Source organism: Bos indicus x Bos taurus, chromosome 8, assembly GCF_003369695.1.
Source record: "Bos indicus x Bos taurus breed Angus x Brahman F1 hybrid chromosome 8, Bos_hybrid_MaternalHap_v2.0, whole genome shotgun sequence".
Taxonomy (NCBI): Eukaryota; Metazoa; Chordata; class Mammalia; order Artiodactyla; family Bovidae; genus Bos; species Bos indicus x Bos taurus.
Genome location: NC_040083.1, coordinates 91,212,200 through 91,237,365, shown reverse-complemented (window position 1 = coordinate 91,237,365; position 25,166 = coordinate 91,212,200). Strand labels below are relative to the sequence as shown.

Sequence of the window (25,166 nt, the reverse complement as noted above, 5' to 3'; positions counted from 1 at the left end):
GGACGACCCAGAGGGATGGTATAGGGAGGGAGGAGGGAGGAGGGTTCAGGATGGGGAACACATGTATACCTGTGGTGGATTCATTTTGATATTTGGCAAAACTAATACAATTATGTAAAGTTTAAAAATAAAATAAAATTAATTAAAAATAAAATAAAATATAAAATGGAAGACCAATCAGGATTAAGTTAATATGAAATTCTGAGTTTAGTTACATAAAGTTAGGGGAAAAGGGATGGAAAATGTTGATAAAGACATTTCAGGGAATCCTAAATAGTCCCTTTCTTGTTTGGGACATACAAAAGAAGACAGAGCTTTTAGAAATTACTATGTACAGTCAGTCAACAAGTACTTGCAGTGTATTTACCTTGGAACTTACTCTAAATGACCCTTTGGGTCAAGCCTTGCTATTTTTGTGTTGGTTGGAAGAACCTGTGTCTGTGTAGCTGTTGAATTGAAATAACGATTTGACTAGCCTCTCTGGTGATTTTTCTGGCACACTATAAATCTTAACTAAGTGTCTGTAGGTGTGGAGATTTGGTTGAATGCACCAAGATTTCATTATTCATAGAAATGATCAAAGAACCCCAGAGATCACTAACAGATACAACCTAAGAAGAGAGTACTAGAGAAAACACTTGAGTCTCTAGCAGCAACACAGACTAGAATAAGAATTTCTGGTTTGATATGTGCTGAGTTCCATCCCTGGAGTTTTTTAAGCCCTGTACCATTCTTTACTTCTTCCCTCTTTAGGTTTGACTTGCACTGATTTTGGCCTACGGTCCAGGATGGTTTGTTCTCGGGACCAGACCTGACCAGAGTCGACCTCATGAGCACTTCAACCTCTCCAGCTGCCATGCTCCTCCGGAGGCTGAGGCGGCTCTCTTGGGGCAGCACCGCTGTCCAGCTCTTCATCTTAACAGTGGTGACCTTTGGTCTGCTGGCCCCGCTGGCCTGTCACCGGCTTCTGCACTCTTACTTCTACCTGCGCCACTGGCATCTGAACCAAATGAGCCAAGAGTTCCTGCAGCAGAGCTTGAAAGAAGGTGAAGCTGCCCTGCACTACTTTGAGGAGCTGCCCTCTGCCAACGGCTCGGTGCCCATCGTCTGGCAGGCCACGCCGCGGCCCTGGCTGGTCATCACCATCATCACCGTGGACAGGCAGCCTGGCTTCCACTACGTCCTGCAGGTGGTGTCCCAGTTCCACCGGCTCCTTCAACAGTGTGGCCCCCAATGTGAGGGGCACCAACTCTTCCTGTGCAACGTGGAGCGGAGCGTGAGCCATTTTGATGCCAAGCTGCTGTCCAAGTACGTCCCTGTGGCCAACCGCTATGAGGGCACCGAGGATGACTATGGCGATGACCCTTCCACCAACTCGTTTGAGAAGGAGAAGCAGGACTACGTCTATTGTCTGGAATCCTCCCTGCAGACCTACAACCCAGACTATGTCCTGATGGTGGAAGATGATGCCGTCCCAGAGGAGCAGATCTTTCCAGTCCTGGAGCACCTTCTGCGGGCTCGCTTCTCTGAGCCCCACCTCCAAGATGCCCTCTATCTGAAGCTCTATCACCCCGAGAGGCTCCAGCACTACATCAACCCGGAGCCCATGCGTATCCTGGAGTGGCTCGGTGTCGGCATGTTGCTGGGGCCCTTACTAACCTGGATATACATGCGGTTTGCCAGCCGCCCGGGGTTTAGCTGGCCCGTCATGCTCTTCTTCTCCCTGTACAGCATGGGTCTGGTGGAGCTGGTGGGCCGCCACTACTTCCTGGAGCTGCGGCGGCTGAGTCCTTCCCTGTACAGCGTGGTCCCCGCTTCACAGTGTTGCACCCCTGCCATGCTCTTCCCTGCCCCTGCGGCCCGCCGGACCCTCACCTACCTGTCCCAGGTTTACTGCCACAAGGGCTTCGGCAAGGACATGGCACTGTACTCACTGTTGAGGGCCAAGGGGGAACGGGCCTACGTGGTGGAGCCCAATCTCGTGAAACACATCGGACTCTTCTCCAGCCTTCGGTACAACTTTCACCCCAGTCTGCTCTAGCCTGCCAAGAAATGCCTTTCTGAAACTGGCCACTTCTTGGAGATTCAACTATTGAGCTCTTTATTTGAATCTGGTTGCTTGCAGATTATTCATTGTTTTAAGGTTGCCAGGGATATAGGCACTGGGATGGCTGGGATTAAATATAAGTCAAGAACGTTGGCTTTAGTAACTCTCAGGCAAAGGCAGGCTGTTCACTGTGGGCCCAGACCTCTCGCCCTCCACACAGCCACATTGCCTCATGCAGTCTGACCCACTGAATGATGGACATTTAAATACCACTTATATTCTCCTGTTTCTCATTCTGCTTCGTGACAGAGTTTGTGACTGCCAAAATTATTGTGCACAGTGGTTCCACTGGTTTAGGATTTTAAAGGTAGAATATGAATGATAAAAGGTGAGATTCTCTTATAGTGACTTCTTTCTCACTGGGAATAAGAATGGATATATATTTAGGATATATATCCCAAGACGCAGGACCATAGATTCTATTTATTTCCTTGCTATGACATAATAAAAGCTGCATAGTGCCTGCCATCTTGGAGGCTGGTGAGCTGGCTACTGTTACCTGGCATTTTCTTTTCCACACATCTGTAGTGCACTGATAATCAACTTTGACTGTGAAAACTTTAAGGCACAGCAAGATCTGAAAGCACTTTCTGGATCATCAAGTCAGATTGCTTATGTTTAGTTTTCAATTTAATATTGAAGATTTCTATCGTATTCTGATTCTTTGAAAGTTGGACTTTGCAGAATGATGTAGAATGGCTGAGCTCTTTACTAATGGCATATCCTTTCCCCCAACTTTGCTGGCTAATCATTCACCCTCATTCATTTTCTTCTATAGCATGATGTTACAGAAGAAAAAGTAGGGACTGAAGTCAGAAGACCTGAATTTTTATATCAAATCTCTGTCGTGTCCTAGTGGTGTGAACTTGGGCAAGTTATAAGCACTCTGAGCCTCAGTTTTCTCACCTGTAAAATGGGGACAGTGATATCTTCCCTTTTAAGTTGCCTTGGAGATTAAATGACAGAATATGTGTAAAACACTAGCAAGTGCTTATCTCATAAAGGGCATTCGATGAATATTAGCTCTTTTCTCTCCTATATTAAGCATATAAAACTCGAGTGTATTTTGGATAAAGATGTTAGTGATACTATTTAAAGTATGAAATGGGGTATAGGGCTGACACCTATGGAGCAGCTGTTCCTGACCAAACACTACTAGAACAAAGGTTGACTTTTCCTTGTTACTGCAGAAGGATATACAGCTCAGTTTCATCTAGCCCCACCTCCAACCAAGCCCAAAATAAGACTTGTTCATTCAAACTGGAAATGACCTAAGACTCCGGTTGAGCCTATTCCAAGACTAGCATCTGAAAATTACTTTTCTCAAAAGTTACAAATAAATGTCATTTGACAGTACTTATCAAACCAGTGGCCAAAGAGTCCTTATGGCGGTGGATGATTATATTAGAGTTCAAGCAGCTCTCTGCTTTGTTTCAGTGCCACGTCTTCTGTTTGCTTTAAGTTTGCACAGTGAGCTCCTGTCTTGGAATCTGCTTGAGAACATCGAGGGAGTAACAGGGCTTCATCACCATACTTTACAGATGAACAAAGAGGCTCACAGATGTTAAAGAACTTCTTCAGGTTCACACAGCTGAACAGCAGCAGAGAGCACTGGAATGTAGTAGCTTTTCTGACTTCAAGCCCCTGTACTTTTCTCTCAACCACAATCATTTTATAAATATCTATGTAGTCAAATTCTCTTTTGTGAAATCTGTAACCTGGACAAAATAATGTCTTTGTAAGCTAAGATGGTAAAAACTCACTGTGGTGTTGGTCTTGGGGAACAAACAGGTGTCCGTGTGTGTTGTGTTGTTATAGTAAGCTGTTATGTATCCCCCGGGAATGTTCAAAGTGACCAGAGCTGCTAGGTGACTTACTGAGATGCTCAGATTCCATCCTTTCACCCCCACCCCAACCCCAGTAACAGGTTCAGCCCCATGTCTGAGAACAGAACCACCCCCAACCTAGAACTAATTTGAGTTTGTTGCATTAAGATTAGATCTCCTGGTGGAAAGTTTGTGTCCAATGACAGAACATTTAAGCTAGCTAATCCCTAGATCAGAATCTTTGCTGGTTTTCATTTCTGCTCTTTCTAATTCCATTGTCTACTGCACACAGACATCCCTTCCTGTGACTCCTTCCTTCTCAATGGCTGAGGTCATCTTTGTCGTGTCTTATTTTTCTACCTACACACTAAGACATCTTCCCACATTGATCTTAACTAGAATCTGCCATCCTTGGACATTTTCTGCAGAAGCAACAATCCTACCCACCTTTATCCCTACCCACTTTCTAGATCACCCTTCCTTTTGTCTCTCATTCCTAGAGTCCAAATTGTGTATGTTATCTTGGATTAGGACTGCTGGCAGCTTTACACCAATGCTGAGGTCTCTCGTTGAATCCTAAGCAGGGAGCTAGGGAGAAACTCAAGTCCCCTTCCAGCATCAAGGGACATAATCTACCAGAAGAGTGAAGGTCTCTAATAGTCCTGTATACTTTTCAGAATTTAAATTATTGTCAGGTCTAAGAAGCTCCCTATTGTGACTGAGTGTATTTGCATAGACTTATCAGTTCAAATAAATGAACCATTTCACTGAGGCATCCTAAGAAGCCTTGGTTTTCTCTCATTTCTATAGCTGGATTTTTCTGATATGGTGAATAGGATCAAAACCACCCACACGCTCACACTATTGTGGAGTCCCAAGGTAGCCATTCAAAAGTATGGGCTGTTTGCTTAAAAATTCATAACTGATTTTCTTATATTTCTTAAATGGAAACATTTGAATTGTGTGTGTGTGTTTTTCTACTGTCATAATTTTTAAAAAGTGTTGAGAATACTACAGTGCAACTAGAGAATACAAGTAGGATGAATATAATGATAGGATTAATTTAATTTACCTTGGATACAGTCCTCATTTGAGGGAATTTATTTAATTGGTAACTTAATTTGTGTACAGAGACATTCTAATTGGATTTGATTACTGTGGGATTTTTATATATACTATGATGCATTTTGAATTACAGTGACATGATACAAAACTGGGTAATTTTAAAGTCACACGAACCATTTGGATATTTTTATACCAAGCACATGAATTTGCTGAGAAATGTTCATTAGCTGACAATTTTTTTTTTAGGTTGGATTACCTTTGGGACTATGTCAAAGATGATTGGAGATGTAATTTTAAAGTACTTAATATAACTGTAATGGAGATGCGCTATGGCTTCCAGTAGTCAGATTACAGCATTGTTGTGAGTCATCAGCAATGAATGTGGAGTTCTGCTTTAAAATTTAACAGATTTTCTTTTTTTTCCTAAAAAACCTTTTGATTCTGTATTAGGTTATAGCCGATTAAAAATGTTGTGATAGTTTCAGATGAATAAGGAAGGTATTCAGGCATACATATGCATGTATCCATTCTCTCCCAAACTCCCCTCCCATCCAGGCTAGCCCATAACATTGAGCAGAATTCCCTGTGCTATACAGTAGGTCCTTGTTGGTTATCCATTCCAAATATAGCAGTGTGTACATGATCATCCCAAAATAATTAGGGATGATAATTATTCCTAGTTATTCCTAATTATTTATTAGGAATAATTATTCCTTCCCTGCATGGCAACCATAAAAAAAATTAACAAATTTTCATGATCTTTTCCGTAATGACCTATGCAGAAATATAGATGAGTGATTTTTTTTTAAGTATTATGTTAACAAATTGGGGGTAAAACCAGATGAAAATCCAAAGGCAAATGATTAATTTATCAAAAAGAAGGACAGATGGCATACTTATGTAGGAACTGGGTAGCTCAGAGAGATGGGTGAAGTAGACAAGGATGTAGAGTGAAGCAGAGGGTCTCACATTTGTCACCGGTTGTGTGTCCCAGACTCCTTTACGTAATAAATCCTCTATGTCCGCCCCACTGTCGTGAAATGCTTATAGGGCTAGCCTATGGAGAATACAAAGGAACAAAATAATGGATAGTGTTCTGGATAAATAATTCATCCCTTTGCTAGGACCTGGCTTCCTATCACACTAAGAATAAAATACAAACCCCTACATTACTTTCCAGGCCAGATGTGACCTGTCCCTGCAAAACTTCATGTCTTGCCATTTCCATGCTCTTTCTCCAAGCTATAGTCACACCTGCTCTCTTTCACTTCTTTGGACTTGTTACATTGGTTCTTACCACAGAGGGACTTTGCACTGCCATTTTCTGTATCTGGAATGCTTGTCTCTTAGCTGAATCTTTCCTGTATACAGATCTCAATTAAAATTTAACCCCTCCTCCCCCAACAGACTTTTCATCCCATCTAAAGCATTCTTATCCCTTCCCAACCCCCAGGTCATCTATCACTTTATGCAGTTTGATTCCCTTTGAAGCTCTTATTACCTGATATTTATTATTTTGTCTTTTTTTCCCCTTCCATCCTCCCCACCCCCCTACAGAATGTAAGTGCCACAATATCAGGAGTCTTCTAGGTTTCATTCATTGCTCTATCCCTTGAACCTGGAACAATACCTAACACATAGTAGGAAATGAATGAGAGAGAGAGAAATGGGGGTAGTGGGGGAAGGAAGGAAGGGAGGAAAAGAGTAAAGGGATCCACAGTGGAAATGCATACAGAAAAGAAGAATACTGAAAGGAAGAGAAATGGGACTAAGGAAGAAAATTAGGGAGGAGCAAAGAGGATCCAGGTAGTGAGGACTGGTTGCGAAGTACAATTTTGACTCCTGAAAAAATTTTCTACTTGCATTCCAGGCAAAGAGAATGGCAAATGCAAAAAGGAACTTTCTACACCACCACATAGCTACTTTTTCCTTTGTTGTTATTAGAGTTTTAGTTTCAGTGTGTGTGCTGGGGGTCATGTGTGTTTGGAGGGGGATCCTCCCTACGTGTTATTCTTAGGGGAGGGATGGGTTTTCTCTTTCAGGTTTCAACTGCTGCATCTTCCTGGTATTACCAGTGGGAATCATCTAGACGTGCATACCACCCATGGTGGCTCTACAACCTATTCTAGGACTTATAGGCAAGAGGCTGGAAAGAGAATGAAGGAAAGATCACCACCAGTGCCAGTGAACTCTTCTCAAGTTCTTTCAGTAAGTGGTGAGATGGTTTAAGTCAACCATGTAGCTCTGCATGATAGGGGTGGGCTTTGGCAAAGCATTATATGACTTAACACAAGCCAAGTATAGAGAGGTAAACTTTCCCTAGAGGCTTGATAGGAGGAGCAGGAAACTTTAAGGATCATTTTTTCCGGTACACAACTTGGGTGTTTTTTATGTTTTGTTAGTGTAGCTTTGTTTAAATCTGAACAAGTTGAGTCCTCTGCAAAATTCGTGCACTGGCAACATGTTAGACAAAGAATTTTGTCTAACCCCTATTTGCTTTTATCTAGAAAAAAATGTAAACCCTGGCACTGTTGTGACTGGGAGACCTGAAACAGAAGTCAACAAGTTGCGTGTAGATTGCTTGCCAGCAACATGTTTGGACAGTTACTCTTGTCTTTTACCAAACCCCTGTCCAGCCGCAATACATACACAACCAGAAGCCATAACCAGCAAAAGCAGCTTGGCTTCTGTCTAGCTCCCCCTCCAGAGAGGTTTGCGATAAAGGAGCGGTAGGATTACATCTTCTTCCTGTAACGTACACATGGAATGCTCTCCCTCTTTTGAACAAGAAAAGGAAAGAGCAACCATATTTTAAAAGATACTAAACAATGGTATGTATCTTCACATTCAAAATTGTAGTTCATGTATTATTATATAAGGAGCTATGCCAAACAAATTAATCATAAGTAAATCTAAATTTAGCTGTTTATCCCCAACTTAATAAATGCCTAAATCATATTAGCAGTATTCAGTTGACTCAAGCTTTTTTTCTTTTTCAGTCTAGCTGAACTATTAGCATAAATGCCCCAATCTGCAGAAACACAGTGGTGAATCTGAAAGAGAAAAGGCTTTGAAGAGGTTAGAATCATGTGGTTTTTTTTTTTTTCAGATGCCTGTTCAGTTCAATTCAGTCACTCAGTTGTATACAACTCTTTGCAACCCCATGGACTGCAGCACGCCAGGCTCCCCTGTCCATCACCAACTCCCAGAGCCTTCTCAAACTCATGTCCATCACATCGGTGATACCATCCAACCGTCTCATCCTCTGTCATCCCCTTCTCTTGCCTTCAATCATTCCCAGCATCAGTGTCTTTTCCATTGAGTTGGTTCTTCGCATCAAATGGCCAAAGTATTGGAGTTTCAGCTTCAGCATCAGTCCTTCCAATGAATATTCAGGACTGACTTCCTTTATGATGGACTGGTTGGATCTCCTTGAAGTCCAGGGGACTCTCAAGAGTCTTCTCCAACACCACAGTTCAAAAACATCAATTCTTCAGTGTTCAGCTTTCTTTACAGTCCAGCTCTCACATCCATACCTGACTACTGGAAAAACCATAGCTTTGACTACACAGACCTTTGTTGGTAAAGTAATGTCTCTGCTTTTTAATATGCTGTCTAGGTTGGTCATAACTTTTTTCCCAAAGAATAAGGTCTTTTAATTTTATGGCTGCAGTCACCATCATCAGGATTTTGGAGCCCAAAAAAATAGTCTCTCACCATTTCCGTTGTTTCCCCATCTATTTGCCGTGAAGTGATGGAACTGGATGCCATTAGTTTTGTGAATGTCGAGTTTTAAGCCAACTTTTTCACTCTTCTTTTTCACTTTCATCCAGAGGCTCTTTAGTTCTTCTTCACTTTCTTCCGTAAGGGTGGTGTCATCTGCATGTCTGAGGTTATTGATATTTCTCCAGGCAATCTTGATTCCAGATACCAGTTAACACCAGCCAATGGAAGACAAGAACTGTTTCAGCCAAATGAACCCCTTATTGTCACACTTAAACATTAGTCCTCACACTAAGGTAGACACATTAAATTCTGAATGGTGTCTGAGAAGCCCTTTAACACAAGAAATTTTGTTTTTTAAAAGACACCAAGTCTCATATATTAATTTGCACTTATTGAGTGCCTACAGGGTGACAGGGACTATGCCTAGTGCTAGAGACCCAACGATGAGTGAGTAAGACAGCTTTCTTCTTTTCAGGACCTTGGCATCCAAGGGAGCAGCTAGTATAGTAAGGTGAGTCTGGGATGGTGGGGTTATAGGATACTGTCTATAAATCACCCCAAAACGCCAGAGGTCTAAGTTACTCCAACTTCCTCAGCTCTTCTGCAACCACTTTTGCTGAGCACAACGTGATCCACCGAAGAAGTCTCCAACTAACAAAGGAAATGTTTTACATAAACATTTATTTACAGAAAAAAATGAGAGGTGTGGGTGAAGGGAATTGGCTTGTCCCAGCTAAGAAGAATTTAAGGAGGGTGAGTTGACTCTTGGAGAAGGTGCTGTGGGGATAAGACATGTATCTTTTGATGTAAGAGGAAGATTCAGAAAATTATCCTTGAAGGGTTATTTCTTTTTCTTTCATTTCTAGGAAAACAAGTCTCTTGATATCCTATTTTCTAATCCAAATTCATGTGAGGTCTTTTTTCTGAAACTGAATAAAATTGACTTCCAAAGAAAGAACTGTGCTTGCCCAGAGGTGACACACCTTCTTGGCAGCAACTTGCCCTTACCTCAAAAAAGAATCAAGGAAACATCTCATTCCAGGGACTTCCCCAGCACTCTGTGCTTTCACTGCAGTGGGCATGAGTTCCAACACTGGTCAGGAACTAAGATTCCCATGTCATGCAGCCAAAAAAAGAGAAAGAAAACTTCACAACCTCACCCCAAATGTTTTACTATCTCACCTTGGTGACCAAAGCTTGTTGATCCTCACATAAAGAGGACTCTGAGGGTCACAACTGTCATTAGTCTCTCAAGGTGAAAACCAACATTGCCTTGCCAAGGCTTGTAGCCTTTGGGTCTCTTTTGCAAAGTCTGTTCTTTCCAATGCTTATATTCTCCACAGCTAACTGCACGTTAGATCCAGTCTCCTAGAGCTTTCTGCCCTCATAGGTGGGTGACTTCCTCACCCACCAGAAGAGAGTAAGCGCCCTTCTTTCAACTATGAAGAATATTTGACTGAGGGCCAAACATTTCTTCTGCTTGTCCTCATTAAAATTAATTTCTGTCAATTCACATTGAAACAATATTGACCAAAGTTGTCGATCCAGCTGTAAGGCTAGCTGATCAAAGTGCTCTTCCACAAACAATGGGATATTTGTTAACTCACAGTCATGGTTCATAACTCTTCAGCAACTCTAATCCTTACCTCCAAGGATTCCCCCGTATAAATAAACAAAGCAGGATAACAAAACAATAAGAGAAAGACCTGAGTTTTCAGCAAATGTAATTCCTAGTTAGAAAGCATTCACTAGTAATTTCTAGTCACTTGACAATAAGTTTGGTTTGCAAATGAAAATTCTGATTTTATTTGCCAAAGATCAGACACCTCAAATGAACTGGAAAAATGCTATTATCACTCTACTTCTCTGAAAAAGATGTTTGGGATGCTTTCTGGGAGACCCAGCTTCGATCCTTGGGTCAGGAAGATCCCCTGGAGAAGGAAATGGCAACCCACTCCAGTATTCTTGCCTGGAAAATCCCATAGGTGGAAGAATCTGGCAGGCTACAGTCGATGGGGGTCACAAAGCCAACAAGGCTGAGCCACTTCACTTTCACTTTCTTTAACTTAGGTCTGGAAATTGTGTTGTGAATTTTGCAGGTTGGTTTCAGCTTGGGATGGTTGTAGCATTAGGATGCCTTCAGCAGCAAATAACAGAATCCAGTCTCCCAGGGCCTTCCTTAAGCAGTGCTGCTGCTGCTAAGTCACTTCAGTCGTGTCCGACTCTGTGCGACCCCATAGACAGCAGCCCACCAGGCTTCCCCGTCCCTGGGATTCTCCAGGCAAGAATACTGGAGTGGGTTGCCATTTCCTTCTCCAATGCATGAAAGTGAAAAGTGAAAGTGAAGTCGCGCAGTCGTGTCCGACTCTTAGCGACCCCATGGACTGCAGCCTACCAGGCTCCTCCGTCCATGGGATTTTCCAGGCAAAATGTTAACATCCTAGTGATGTTAAATTTTCTCACCTAAGAAGTCAGTCAGCAGTGCAATGATGTCATTAAGGACCCAGACTCTCCTCTGTCTTGTTCTGCCACCTTTTGCCACTTTATGGCTATTGCAGCTTCTAAGATCAAGTCCACATTCAAAGCAGAAAGGAAAGGCTGAGGTAAAATGCTTTCTTCATGTGAATTTCTGTGGGTGTTTTTTTTTTTTTTCCTGGGAAGAACAATTACAGGAAGTCTCCCAACTGACCTCTCCTTTTGTTTCATCTGCCAGTATGGGCCATAGGCACATTCCTAGACCAATCAGAGGCAAAGGGAAATAAATTGGAAAAGCCCAACCACAATTTATTCCCTTGTGGCTTGTGTGAGGCCCTGTCTTTCCTGACCTGAAGGGCTCTACTCACCATCCAAATAAGAAGAGATCTTTGACAGCAAGGAAGTAGATCTATATGGATAGCTCATAGGCAAAATGTGAACAGTGACCCTGGGGGGAAGTAATCAAAGTGTTTAGTATTCTTCCTGATCGTGCCACTTTATATGGTATTTAGAAATCAAAGCAACATGTAGATTTATTTAGATTAGATTTATTTAACTGTATAATCATATGGTTAGGTCATAGGAACCTTTCAAAAATATAGTGCTACAGGATTAATTATAGGATTAATTAGTTAAAGGCATTACAGGCTTGGAGAAGCTTCTCCAATTCCTAGAGGCCCATAAGATTGCATTTTCTTCCTGAGCAACTGTGCATGAAACATCATGGAAACAATAAGATTGTTGTTGCTACTTTCAAAGAAGTATAGATAGTTAAACTCAAATTGGATATGGGGATTAGCCATTGACTACTGAAAACTATGCTTTCAATCTGTTGTTGAACTGTCCTGAAATTATTGATTTAGGGCACTGAAGAGCTTTGAATTTTTTTCAAGATTCACAATTTTGTAAAGTGGTCTCATGAATTTTAATGCACAATACAGACCATGCTATAAATTTCTGAAGCCTTCTTTGGCGTGCAAACCTTAATACATCTGCATTCGAAATGTTTTCCTGTTTGTACTCAGTTTCAAGAGAAAACAATGAAATTGAAATCACATTATGTTTACCAAGAGAGTTCATTATCCTTGAAAGTTTGGAGGTAAGTCCAACATGAATCCTAGGAGGATCCCAAAGTTTCTAGTGATGTGAACAATGTTTGGGAGTTTACTCTTCAAGGAAGAAGGACAAAGAGAAGAATGCAGTCAGCTCTGCCAGCTAGAACTGGAATTGCAAACCCTCTCCAACACAAGATATCCCACAACTCAGTCAATTAATACCTAGAGACACCAGGTCTCACCTAGTGACACTAATGTAGTCATTTAATATCAAATAATGCATATTTTCCTTTGTTGACACACTCTTCTCTACCCCTCAAAAATCTCATTCAAATATTTCTGGGAATCTCCAAGGAGAAAGCTTACAACTATGTGTTCTCAAAGCAGTTTGCTAACTGTCATCACAGATCATCTGTCTGGTCTTTCCTCTCCTATTCTGGCTCCACAAAGTAACTCTAAAGGGCATCTCTCTTGTCCCTGCTCATGATAACCATTTTGGGAACATCAGTACCTGTGCTAAGGTTACTATTTCTTAGTGTTCAGCAAACTCTCAGTTTTCCAGGCGAGGCTAAACTGGCATAGCAAGGACAAAAGCCAATGTCTCAGTCAGTGGCTTGCTATGACAAGGGTTTTATTTCTCAATACCGCAAAATCTAATAAAGATCTGGGCACCCTTTAGGGGAACTATTTCGCTTATAGAAACCTAGCAATTTAGACTGAGGACTTCACAGTCCTGTAGCTGCTCCATTAGGAGCAGGAAACCTCTCTGATCAACCAAGCAGGCTTACAGGGACACTCACCAGATAAAGGACTGAATGGTACTCACCAGGTGTTCTCTGCTGTAGACTGCATATGGCCTGAGCCACTCAGCTGCAAGAGGCCCAAAAAGTGCAGAGAAGTCTTCTATATCAATATATAAAAGGGAAGAGAACAGATTTTGGTGAATGTTGGGAATATCTGCTTTACAGGTCAGTGCTGGATTCTTGGAAAACATGGAAACAATGACCCTTCTCCAGTTCTATGCTGTTTTGTCACCTGATCCTCAAATCCGTACTTCTTATGCCCAGAGTCTCCAAAATTAGCTTATGAGTATCAGCTCCACTGTTTACCTCTAATTTCTCTTTCTACAGGAGCTTCAACAAGTCCACGATTGTGGGGGCAATGCTGTGAGATCTCTCATTCTAACTTTTTTTTCTTTTATGACAAATTCACATACATTCTCCCACCTTTTTCCCTAATCCTCCCTCAGACAGTGTTCAACTTGTTTGCTGCTGTATCATAATGTCCCAGCTTGGTGCCTAGAACTCAGAAATGTGTTGATGAGTGGATGGATGGATGGGTAGGTAGGTGGATAGCTGAATGATGATTTCTTCTCTACCCACAGATGAAGCTCAAAGGAGCCTGTTTCCATTTTCTTTTCTTTCCCCTCTACTTTTAAATTATTTTTTATTTTATTTTGTATTGGCGTATAGTTGATTAACAATGTTGTGTTAGTTTCAGGTATACAGCAAAATGATTAGGTTATATATATATACATGTCTCTTTCCACTTTATTTATCCTGTCACCTTGACCCTCGTTGTAGTCCTTTTGTCTCAGGTACTATTGTGCTTTTCTTGGGCCCCACTTGGGTGGGGACTTTCTTGAGGATTAATTATAGAAATGTCAGTTACAGTTTAGGGGCTGAAATCCTACCACTCAAACCTCTTCAGGGATTCCTAATTGAGGAATATGCCCATGAGAACAATAACCAAATGGATAAAGTAACATTTTTTGGCCATGCTGCATGGCATGTGGGAACTTAGTTCCCTGACCAGGGATTGAGCCTGCACTCCCCTGCAGTGGAAGTGAAGAGTCTTAACCACCAGACCACCAGAAAAGTCCCAAAATAACCTTTATGACCTAATAGGCACCCAATTGTCTCCCAGTACAGAGATCTTTGTCAAGCCAAATCAGTTTATGCTGTTTAGGCCTAGAATCCTAAAGAAGCTTCCATCATTTCCATCACTCAGAGTTGGTGGAAAGGTCTGGAACAGACCAGGGGCAATTGATGCAGATCCCATGTGTAGAAGAGAGAATGGGCAGACCCTGCCCAATGTACTGAAATAAGGGACTGTAATTGCAGACGAGGGAACACCAGCTTAGAGACTCCATCCTCTTATTAATGTGGTTTGGTAATTGCCCTGTACTTTGAGTATTTGCGGAATTCCTCCTCCCTCAGAAAGAAGCTAGTCAGAAGGATATACAGACAGTATGGGAGCAGCAAAAGTGCCCTCTTTCCTACAGGCCAAAGTGGAAACAGGAGGAGAGTTGGCTGAAAGTTGTCTATCTCCTCTTCCTCTCTTACATGACTAGCTCTTCTCTCCTGTTCACCGTGATTGTTATCTTCACTTCTGCCTCTGCCCAGGCCCTTCAATCCTTTACCCCTAGTCACACCCGTTACACTCCGTTACAAACTATATTCAGAACTGTAGTCTAGATCAGTGTTCTCACCCTACCTGCTTGCTAGAGAGACAAGGTCAAACTCTAGACTTATTACTGTGCTTTTGTATGAAGTCACTTTTTTAAAAATACAAAACTTGCTAGATGTTAACACTGGCATATGGATAAACTTTCTTTTGCTTATACATGGGTTTCTGATCAAGTGGCCCATGGCTGAGAATTCTTGGCAGCCTTACCACAAAGGATAGCCTATAGCTAGTTTCCTCTGCTGAACTAGGCTTCCCATCTTCTTAACATATTTGCTATAAAGGAACAAAGGTTCATCCATAATAATGAAAAAAAAAAAAAACCTTTGGGAGGCGAGGGGAAGGACTGCAAAGAGTTGACCATGATATAAATTTGGGGCACATGTAGGAGTAGAGACTGGATGGAGCAAAACCAATCTTGCCCTGCCTAGCCGATTCTTCTCAGTCTTTCCCACTGTCTCCCAATTCTATGCCATCATTTCTCCACTTACTTTCACTTCTGCCAGCTTGAATAAGTGTAAATCATCTCTGTGGATGCCATAAATATCAGCCCATTTGGATAGCTCTCTGTTAACATGGATCTTCTTTGTTTCTAACTAATAGTCCTGTTTATCTAACAGTTTTATCAACAAAATTTTAGAATAGACAGTATAAACTGCCTCAAAGCATTCTTATCATGGCAGAAACTTTATAAGGAGTGTAAAGCTTACAAGGAAAAAAAAAACTGAAACAGTTGAAAGATTTATAAGCAGTGACACAGATACTCCACCACAGAAGATGGCAAACACAACAAAGATGCTCAACATTATTAGTCATTGGATAAATACAAATTAAAACTACAATGAGATACTGTCATACACCCAATAGAATAGTTAAAAACATTTTTAATGACTACACCAACTGTTGGTGAGGACACAGAGCAACTAGACTCTCATACACTCATGTTGGGAATATAAAATGCTACAGTCATTTTGAAGAACAAGTGGGAAGTTTCTTGAAAAGTTACATATACATACTATTTGATCAGATCTAGCCATTCCACTCCTAGGTATTCCAAGAAAAGTGAAAACATACATTTACTTTAAGACCTATACATGAATATTTATAGAGCTTTATTTTGCAGTGGTTAAAAATGGAAGCCACTCAGATGTCCATCAGCAGCACATGGAATACTACTCAGCAATGAAAAGGATGGATATGGATGAATTTCAAAATAATTATGCTGAATGAAAGAAGCTAGGCTCCCCCAAAAATTGGTACATATTGAATGATGCCATTTATGTAAAACTTTAGAAAATGCAAACTAATCTCTATAGTGACAGGAAGCAAGTAAGTTTTGCCTGGAGATGGGGTGGGGCTTATAAAATTTAAAAAATAAACTTTCAGGGGTAATGTAAATATACGTTCAATATCTTGATTGCAGTGATGTTTTCATATGTGTGAAAACATAAGGGTGTAATAACATGTCAAGACATCAACTGTTATACTTTACAAATGTGAAGTTTATTATAAGCCAATTATATCTCAATAAAGTCGTTATTTTTAAAAGATTTGCTTAGTGCTTTGCACCAGCCAAAGATGAAAGAATTGGCTTGGCGTCTTTCCATTTGTTTCAGACTGCTCTCTAACGGTTCCTTTCACTGTAGGTCAGCAGAGAGGATGGGTGGATGTTCTGGGTTGCCTATCATCCCACTGCACTTTTATCTGTCTATATACAGTTTCAATGGACATGGATTTGAGCAAACTCCAGGAGAGAATGAAGGACAGGGGAGCATGGTGTGATGAAGTCCAGGGGGTTCCAAAGGGTCAGACACAACTTAGCAACTGAACAACAACTATATATAGTCTCTCTAAAGACTTATTTCAAAAAATGACCGGTTTAAAGGAAAAAAAAATTTTTAAGTCTTTAGAATCTTCTGGATCATCTGATCTTTAATGCTAAAATATTTTATGAATCTAAAGTTCTATTAATGAGTTACATGAATATACTCTCTCTTTGATTTGAAGATGTCCTCAATTATAAAACTTCCCTGGTGACTCAGAGGTTAAAGTGTCTGCCTACAATGTGGGAGACCTGGGTTCAATCCCTGGGTCGGGAAGATCCTCTGGAGAAGGAAATGGCAACCCACTCCAGTACCTGTGCCTGGAAAATCCCATGGACAGAGGAGTGTGGTAGACTACAGTCTATGGGGTCGCAAAGAGTCGGACACGACTGAATGACTTCACTTTCACTTTCAATTATAAAACACTAAATATCTAGCTTTTAATGACTTTTTTAGGGGGAAAAAGTAAAATAAATATATTAAAAGTACACTTATTATAAGATTCACTCCAATTTCAAAAATATTAAAAGTATGACTTAGAGTACTCATTGTAGCACGTAGTCCCCAGATTGTAGGAAGGGATATTTTTGATAACTAAAAGTGTTTGCGTGAGTCAGGGTACAAAGTGAAACAAAAGAGACCCCAAAATGCAACAGCTTAAACTGGGTAGAAGTGTGTTTCAGTCTAAACATCCAGCAGGTAGGCCGTCCAGGTCTGACTATTCGATCTGTGCAGTTCCACAGAGCCCCATGTTCAGAAGGGCCCAGAGCTTGGTTTAATGGGCTGCTGTTACCATCTTGAAAGTCTTACTAATTTTATCTTTGAACCTGTGTTTTAAAAGTAAAGTCCAGTGCAACAATGGAACATGCAAGTGAGCAGAGGAATACACAATCCGTGTCTGCCATTCCTGCACTCCATTTGCATGTCATGTTGGCAGTGCTCCACAAACCCAGAATTCCAGTGGACTCACAGTGCATGGAAGTTTAGTGAAACTCAAAGTGAGTACAATATGTTATGTTGATGACTAAGAAAGGAAGTGAGGAAGGGGACTGGCAGTCCTGGGAGTCCTGGGAGGACATGCTCTCCATTTAAACTAGAACTTACTACTAATCCAGAAAGAAGATAATAATACTCTAAGAAACACAAACAACAAGGAATCTTTCCTTACTTGCGTTACTTCCATGTATTAACAAGTCACTTACCTTGAAAATGATAGCATAGAAAGAAAGGGAAAGTTTTTTTCCTTTCAGTCTTTCCTTACTCATCAATAACCTGAGGATAGAGTGTTGATAGAATATGTATGAAGAAGTGAAACAAAAACATTTAAATCAGTTTTGTGCAGCATTTATACTCTTCTGATAAGAATGAGATATATATGCTTGAATGAATTACAAAATACAAATCATATAATTTTGGTGATTCTGCACATGAGTTAAATGTTCTTATATTTGCATTTATAAATGGACAGACATTGCACAATATAATGAATGGTAAAATTCATGTTAATGATCTAAGTTTTAAGTTTACTTAGCAGAAAACTATATAGCAAAAAAATGCGGGAAGAAAGAGCATGGAAAGATGAGAAAACTATAAATTTTACTATATTTAATGGCAATCCCCCCACCTTTTTTTTTTTGAACAAGAAGGCTTGAAGGTTCATTTTGCATTGGGCCCCACAAATTGTAGCTGGCCCTGCTGCTGTCTTCAACACATGACTTCCACTTGTGGGTTCAATTTGGCTGCTTCAGTGTCTTTCATCTTCCAGCCCATGAAGAGCTGGAGAAAGACCAGGAAAGTGAAGCACAATTCTTTCTTTCTTAACATTTATTTATTTATTTGGCTGGACTAGGTCTTAATTGAGGCATGCAGGATCTTTAGTTGCAGCATGGGAAAACTTAATTGCAGTATGTGGGATCTAGTTCCCTAACCAGGTATCAGACTTGAGCCCCCTGCATTGGGCATGTGGAATCTTAGCCACTGGACCACCCGGAAAGTGCTGGAAGCACAATTCTTTTATGGGCCTTCATCACTAAACTCAAATCCCATCAGCCAGAACTTAGTCATACAGCCACGTCTAGCTATGAGGCTGACTGGGAAATACCTTTAGCCAAGCAGCCTTTTACTCTGCTAATACTCTGTTATTTTAGAAGAAGGGGAAAATGGGTATTGGAAACAATGTGAAGTTGACCACAGTATTCATCCAGTTTGATTCTAGTATTTCCAGTTCTAGGAACTTATCTTAAGGAAATAACAGAAATGTATAAAAAAAACTTTTAAGTGTAAAATATTCACTGCATCTCTTTTTATAATTATGGCAAATAAACTAGAAACAACCCAGATTTCCAAAGCAGAAAAATTGGTTAAATAAATAAAGACATATCTATATTCTGGAAAATTAAACACCCATTATAATTGTGTTCTCAAAGAATATTCGGTGCTATAGGAAAATGCTCAAGATGCAATGGTACATGAGAAAAGCAAAATGCACAACTCTCCAGATAATACTGGACTTCCCTGGTGGCTCAGACGGTAAAGCGTCTGTCTATAATGCGGGAGACCCGGGTTCGATCCCTGCGTTGGGAAGATCCCCTGGAGAAGGAAATGGAAATACAGTCCAGTACTATTGCCTGGAAAATCCCATGGACAGAGGAGCCTGGTAGGCTACAGTCCATGGCATCACACAGATAATACTATTTAGAAGCACTTTTTCAGCTAGATGGATATGTCTGGGTTTATCATAGGGATTAAGGGAACAAGACTACAGACCTCACAGGGTAAATTTCTCCCAGCATATATTTGAACCACAACCCCTCAGGATCAGAAACTGGATTTTGTTTACAGACTCAGGACAGATTTGTCTCTCAGAATGAGACAGTTTAACCAGAATCATAAGATAAATACGTACATCAAGAAGGCAAGTTTATTCGCTTATGAGGACATATAATAATAACATGACATATATAGGCAACACCTTCCCCCAGTCTCATACTAAGTGTGAGTGCCCTTCCTACAGGCAATATATTACATCATTGTATTTGATGGTTCTACAGCATAACCAAGAAAATTTCAGTCCAATAATAAACTTGAACATTTATTCTTAAAGAACTCTCCAAGAGGATTTTTCGAGAAAACCAGCCAGACTGTGAAAACAACCACATTTTTCAGAGCACTCTATTCTGTAAAGAATTACTGAGAAACAGAGGCAAAAAGCCCCTATGTCCTCCAGCCATTTTCTAGAGTCCTGTAGCTGGTGATCAAGAACAGAAGTTTTGACTTCTGTTTCCTGTGGGGAAGAAATGTGGGTGGGCACAAGGAATATTCCATGAACAGAAGAGCCTGGCAAGTTACAGTCCATGGAGTTGCAATGAGTTGGACACAGCTGAACAGCTGAGCACACACACTCAAGGGAAGGGGGACAGAGAAGTTTCTGTCTCGAGAAGTGTGTGGGAGAGCTTTGGAGGAGAGTGAAGATGGAGAGTTTGTGACAGTGACTCTAAAGCTCATGAAGTGAAGTGAAGTGGTCGCTCCGTCGTGTCCGACTCTTTGCGACCCCATGGACTGTAGCCTACCAGGTTCCTCCGTCCATGGGATTCTCCAGGCAAGAGTACTGGAGCGGGTTGCCATTTCCTTCTCCAGGGGATCTTCCCAACCCAGGGATTGAACCCGGGTCTCCCACATCATGAACAGATGCTTTAACCTCTGAGCCACCAGGGAAGTTCATGGGTATAAGATAAAAACAAAAGGATATTTAAAGAAGTGCCGCTGTAGTTATAAGCCTGATCTTCGTTAATGTCCCTTGAGAAACATGAATAAATTTGAATATTTTTAACAGTTTTTGGTTCTGTGACCTTGCTAGGACCCTGGAGCAATCCAGGGATACACAAGATACAAAAGTAATTAATGATTTTTAAATCTACACTATACCAACAGTAATAAATCATTTTTTAAAAAACATCAGACTTTGATAATAATTCAATATTTGCTTTTATTTTGAGAAAGGTTTTATATATATATATATATATATATATATATATCCATTGAAGAAAAATTCATAGTTACTCTTAAGATAGTTGTCTTCAAACTGTGCCCGTGTGTTTCCACAAATAATTTTCAGGAACTATGTACACTCTTGCACTTTATATTAACATACAATTTAAAGAGTTCCAAAGGATATAATATCCAATGCTTTAATATTGGTCACTGTTTTAAGTACATACAAAGGGTTCTAAAATACTATAATGATTAAATATTCATCATCATTCTTTAATGCTTTCCAGGTGGCTCAGGTTGCTAAGAGTCAGACATGACTGAGCGACTTCACTTTCACTTTTCACTTTCATGCATTGGAGAAGGAAATGGCAACCCACTCCAGGGTTCTTGCCTGGAGAATCCCAGGGACGGGGGAGCCTGGTGGGCTGCCGTCTATGGGGTCGCACAGAGTCGGACACGACTAAAGTGACTTAGCAGCAGCAGCAGCAGAGTGGTAAAGAATCTGTCTGCTAATGCAGGCGACACAAGAGATGGGTTCAATCCGTGAGTGTGGAAGATCCCGTGGAGGAGGAAATGGCAAACCCCTCCAGATAATTCTTGCCTAGATAATTCTATGACAGAGGTGCCTGGCAGAATACAGTCCTTAGGAGCTGCAAAGAGTTGGACATCACTAAGCACTCATGCACATACACATCATTCTTTAAAGAAAAATACATGTAATTGTTCAGAACATGTTTATTGTCCTTTTTCCTCACAGAATTCTAACTAAATATAATTATATATATTTTTCAGGCTTGAAAGTCATATTGAGCACTACATCATACTTCTCTCTGCAACAAACTATTAAAACTTGCTAAACTTGCCTAGTTTTTTATAACCATAAGACCCAATATTGTAGCTGCTAGTCACATGTGGTTATTAAGCACTTAAAATGAGATTAGAGTAGCTAAGAAACTAAATTTTGGATTATATTTAAGTTTTAACATTTTAATTTATAAAGTTTTCTAACTTTCCCATAGAGATCTTACCTATCTGTTAGGTTTATTTATATTTTATATTGTTTCATGCTTTTCAAAATTATTTTTGAAAGATGTATTTTCTGTTTGTGATGTATTTGAAAAGATAGTTGATTTTGTATACTGATTTTGTACCTAACGGCTTCCCAGGTGGCACTAGTGGTAAAAAATCTGCCTGCAAATTCAGGAGATGCAAGAGACACAGCTATGATCCCTGGGTTAGAAAGATCCCCTGGAGGAGGGCATAGCAACCCACTCCAGTGTTCGTGCCTGGAGAATTCCATGGGCAGAAGAACCTGGCATGTTACAGTCCATGGGGCCACGAAGATTCAGGCACAACTGTGTGACTGAATACACACACACAACCTTTCTAACCTATGTTTAATCCTAATAATTATTCCATCAGGTAGATAACCTTATCACCTACAAATAATGAACAATTTTGTTTCTTCATTTCTAAACTTTATATTTTTTATTCTCTTTCTTGTCTTAAACCATTTATTTCATTGGCTAGGGCAATGTTGAACAGATGTGGTAATACTGGCTACCCTTGCTTTATTCCTTATCCTAAACAAAATGCTTCTAATATTTCACCATTAACTAGGATACAGGTTTTCCATAGATACTTTTATCCGATTAAAGACAGTTCCTTCTATTGATTAAAACCAGTTTTTTCTAACACCTTTTCACTATGAGATGATTACTTCCCCCCTGTAATCTGATAATGTGATTACTTACATCATTGTATCTTCTTATGATAAAGTACGTTTGCACCCCTGTGATAAATCCATGTCATAGTCACTTTTATAAGTTACTGTATTCAACTGACTAAGATATTCTTTAGAATTTTTCCATCTATGTTTTCGCTAAGGGCTTCCCAGGTGGTGCTAGTGGTAAAGAACATGCCTGCCAATGCAGGAGACTTAACAGACATCCGTTTAATCCCTGGGTGGGGAAGATTCCCTGGGGTAGAAAATGGCAATCCACCCAGTATTCTTGCTTGGGAAATTCTATGGAAAGAGGGGCCTAGTGGGCCACAGTCCATGGGGTCACAAAAAGTTGAACACAACTGAGCACGCACCCACACCACACCACCATAAGCTCACTAAAGAGACTGTCATTTTTCATACTATCTTTTTAGGTTTTACTTTCAGGCTCTTGTGAGTCTTATAAATAAGTTGGAAATGTCTACTTTTTCTGCAGTTTGGAATAGTATTGAGTAAAATCAGAAGCATTTTTTCCATTGTTAAATCAATAAAACTGTGGCCTTTGAATTTTTTTTTCTTTTTTTTTTTTAATTTTATTTTTAAACTTTACGTAATTGTATTAGTTTTGCCAAACATCAAAATGAATCCATCACAGGTATACATGTGCTCCCCCTCCTGAACCCTCCTCCCTCCTCCCTCCCCATACCATCCCTCCAGGTCGTCCCAGTGCACCAGCCCCAAGCATCCAGTATCGTGCATTGAACCTGGACTGGCATCTCGTTTCATACGTGATATTGAATTTTTTCCATGTGCTAAGAGCAACTTCAGTTTCTACTTCTTTAATGGTTTTTCTATTTCTTCTTTATTTTAAATTTATTTATTTTTAATTGAAGAATAATTGCTTTACAGAATTGTGTTGGTCTATTTCTTCTTGAGTCAATTTTGTTATCATTCCAGTAATTGTCCATTTTAGTTAGGTTTTCAAATATGTGGGCCAGAAGTTTCTTGATATCCTTGTTGTCTTTTTCATACCCTTTTGAAAATTCTTAACTTTGATGACCACAAGGAGAAGGCAAAATAAATCATCTTGGCAGAAGGTCTGTCATTTGCCTTTTCAAAGAATAAACTTATCTCGTTTCATTTGTTTCTGTGTTAGTCACTCAGTTGTGTCCAACTCTTTGGGATGCCATGGACTGTAGCCCACCAGGTTCCTCAGTCCATGGGCTTCTCCAGGCAAGAATACTAGAGTGGGTTGCCATTCCCCTCTCCAGGGGATCTTCCTGACCCAGGGATTGAACCTGGGTCCTCCTGCATTGCAGGCAGATTCTTTACTGTCTGAGCTATCAGGGAAGTCATTTGTTTTATTTGTTTCTACTCATAGCCTTTCTTTAGATTTATTCTGGTTTCTTCTTTTTTTTTAACTTTAGCTCAGTCTTTCTGCTATTTTAATATAAGTACTTCAGGTAAAAAAATGTGCTACTTCAGTTGCCTCTGAAAATCTTTAATATAAATTATTTCCATTATTTAATTAAATATTTTCAGTTCACTTGTCTGCTTATCTTTTAAAGTGTGTTAGATATTGTATTCGGAGAAGGCAATGGCACCCCACTCCAGTACTCTTGCCTGGAAAATCCCTTGGACGCAGGAGCCTGATAGGCCGCAGTCCATGGGGTCACTAAGAGTCGGACACGACTGAGCGACTTCACTTTCACTTTTCACTTTCATGCATTGGAGAAGGAAATGGCAACTCACTCCAGTGTTCTTGCCTGGAGAATCCCAGGGACGGGGGAGCCTGGTGGGCTGCCGTCTATGGGGTCGCACAGAGTCGGACACGACTGAAGTGACTTAGCAGCAGCAGCAGCAGCAGCAGATATTGTATTTGAAACATTATGTGTGAAAAAAACTTGGAGCCTAAAATGAAGTTATCTTATTTTAGGAAAGGATTTTTAGTTTCCTTCTATCAGATGGGGGTGGGGGTGCTGAGGCACTTCTATATCTCACTTGTTAAAAGGGGTTTTCCATTTCTTTTGTTAATGTCTTATTAGATAATTGACGACATCCACACACCCCTACTCTTCTATTACTCAAAAGTGCCTGCATATCTTCAGTTTATTTTGGAAGTGTGAGATGGTACCTATCTATATTTTTATCTATATATATTTTATATCTCTATCCAAGGATCTCTCCCAGCTTCTGTTCTTTACCTATAATATTCTGCTATGGTCACACATTTTATTGCACTTCTAAGGTTAATTCAGCTGACTGTGCTGGTGCCTAGAATTATGGTTACCCCAATGGGACACGACTGAGGAACTAACACTCACTTTCATAAACTATAGTTTTTAGGAAACTGCCTGGAGACACATGGATTATATCGTTACTCATCCTCTTTTCTTGCACATCCGAGATTTGATTAAGAAAATATTTTCTGCTCTTGAGAAGGCAACATGCGTTCGATTCCAAGGCCAAATAGTCAAGTGGCTCCATTTGCTGAAGTCCTGCAAGTGGTGGCGCTAGCCGCCTCTGAAATCCAACACCCCATCCTGGGCCGCCGCCTGGGCCACCGCATCCTCCTGCGCCGCCTCGTGGCCGCTTGGCCAGCTTTGCGCGGGCTCCAGGACGCGCTCAGGGTCAGCGTGCTCCCTGTAAAATGACGCATCTCTGCACGCTTTGCCTCTCTTTATTGCCCCTTCGCCCCGATTCCGCCAGACCCAGCGACAGCCTCTACCACCACAAAAACAAGACCTAGCCCTGCACTCCGTGCCCACTCGGGCAAAGTTGCCTATGACAACTTTGTCACTAATTCATCCCAGGCAGCACCTCCTGCAGATGTCCTGTGGCCAGAGGTGGCTGAAAGTATCTGCTTCAGTGCTCTTTATCATTTTTTTTTAATTTGGAGGATGCTTCCTT

General features: G+C 40.7%; 2 protein-coding genes across 8 annotated transcripts in view; both read left to right on the top strand.

Annotated features, from left to right (window-relative positions):
• Positions 1-10,692, top strand: part of TMEM246 (transmembrane protein 246) — a 43,376-nt gene extending 32,684 nt beyond the window's left edge. For 3 of the 7 annotated variants that reach the window (XM_027550418.1, XM_027550419.1, XM_027550417.1), the window contains one exon: positions 754-5,326. In XM_027550418.1, the coding sequence (XP_027406219.1) occupies positions 830-2,041 (1,212 nt within the window). In that variant the 5' untranslated portion in view covers positions 754-829 and the 3' untranslated portion in view covers positions 2,042-5,326. Of the gene's footprint in view, positions 1-753; positions 5,483-7,040; positions 7,960-8,107 lie in introns of those variants that run through there. The other 4 variants (XR_003512366.1, XR_003512367.1, XR_003512365.1 and 1 more) reach the window with 3 other exon arrangements.
• The window catches only part of ALDOB (aldolase, fructose-bisphosphate B), an 89,144-nt gene that overhangs the window by 32,619 nt on the left and 31,359 nt on the right, over positions 1-25,166 (top strand). The gene's annotated exons all lie outside the window — the stretch shown is intronic.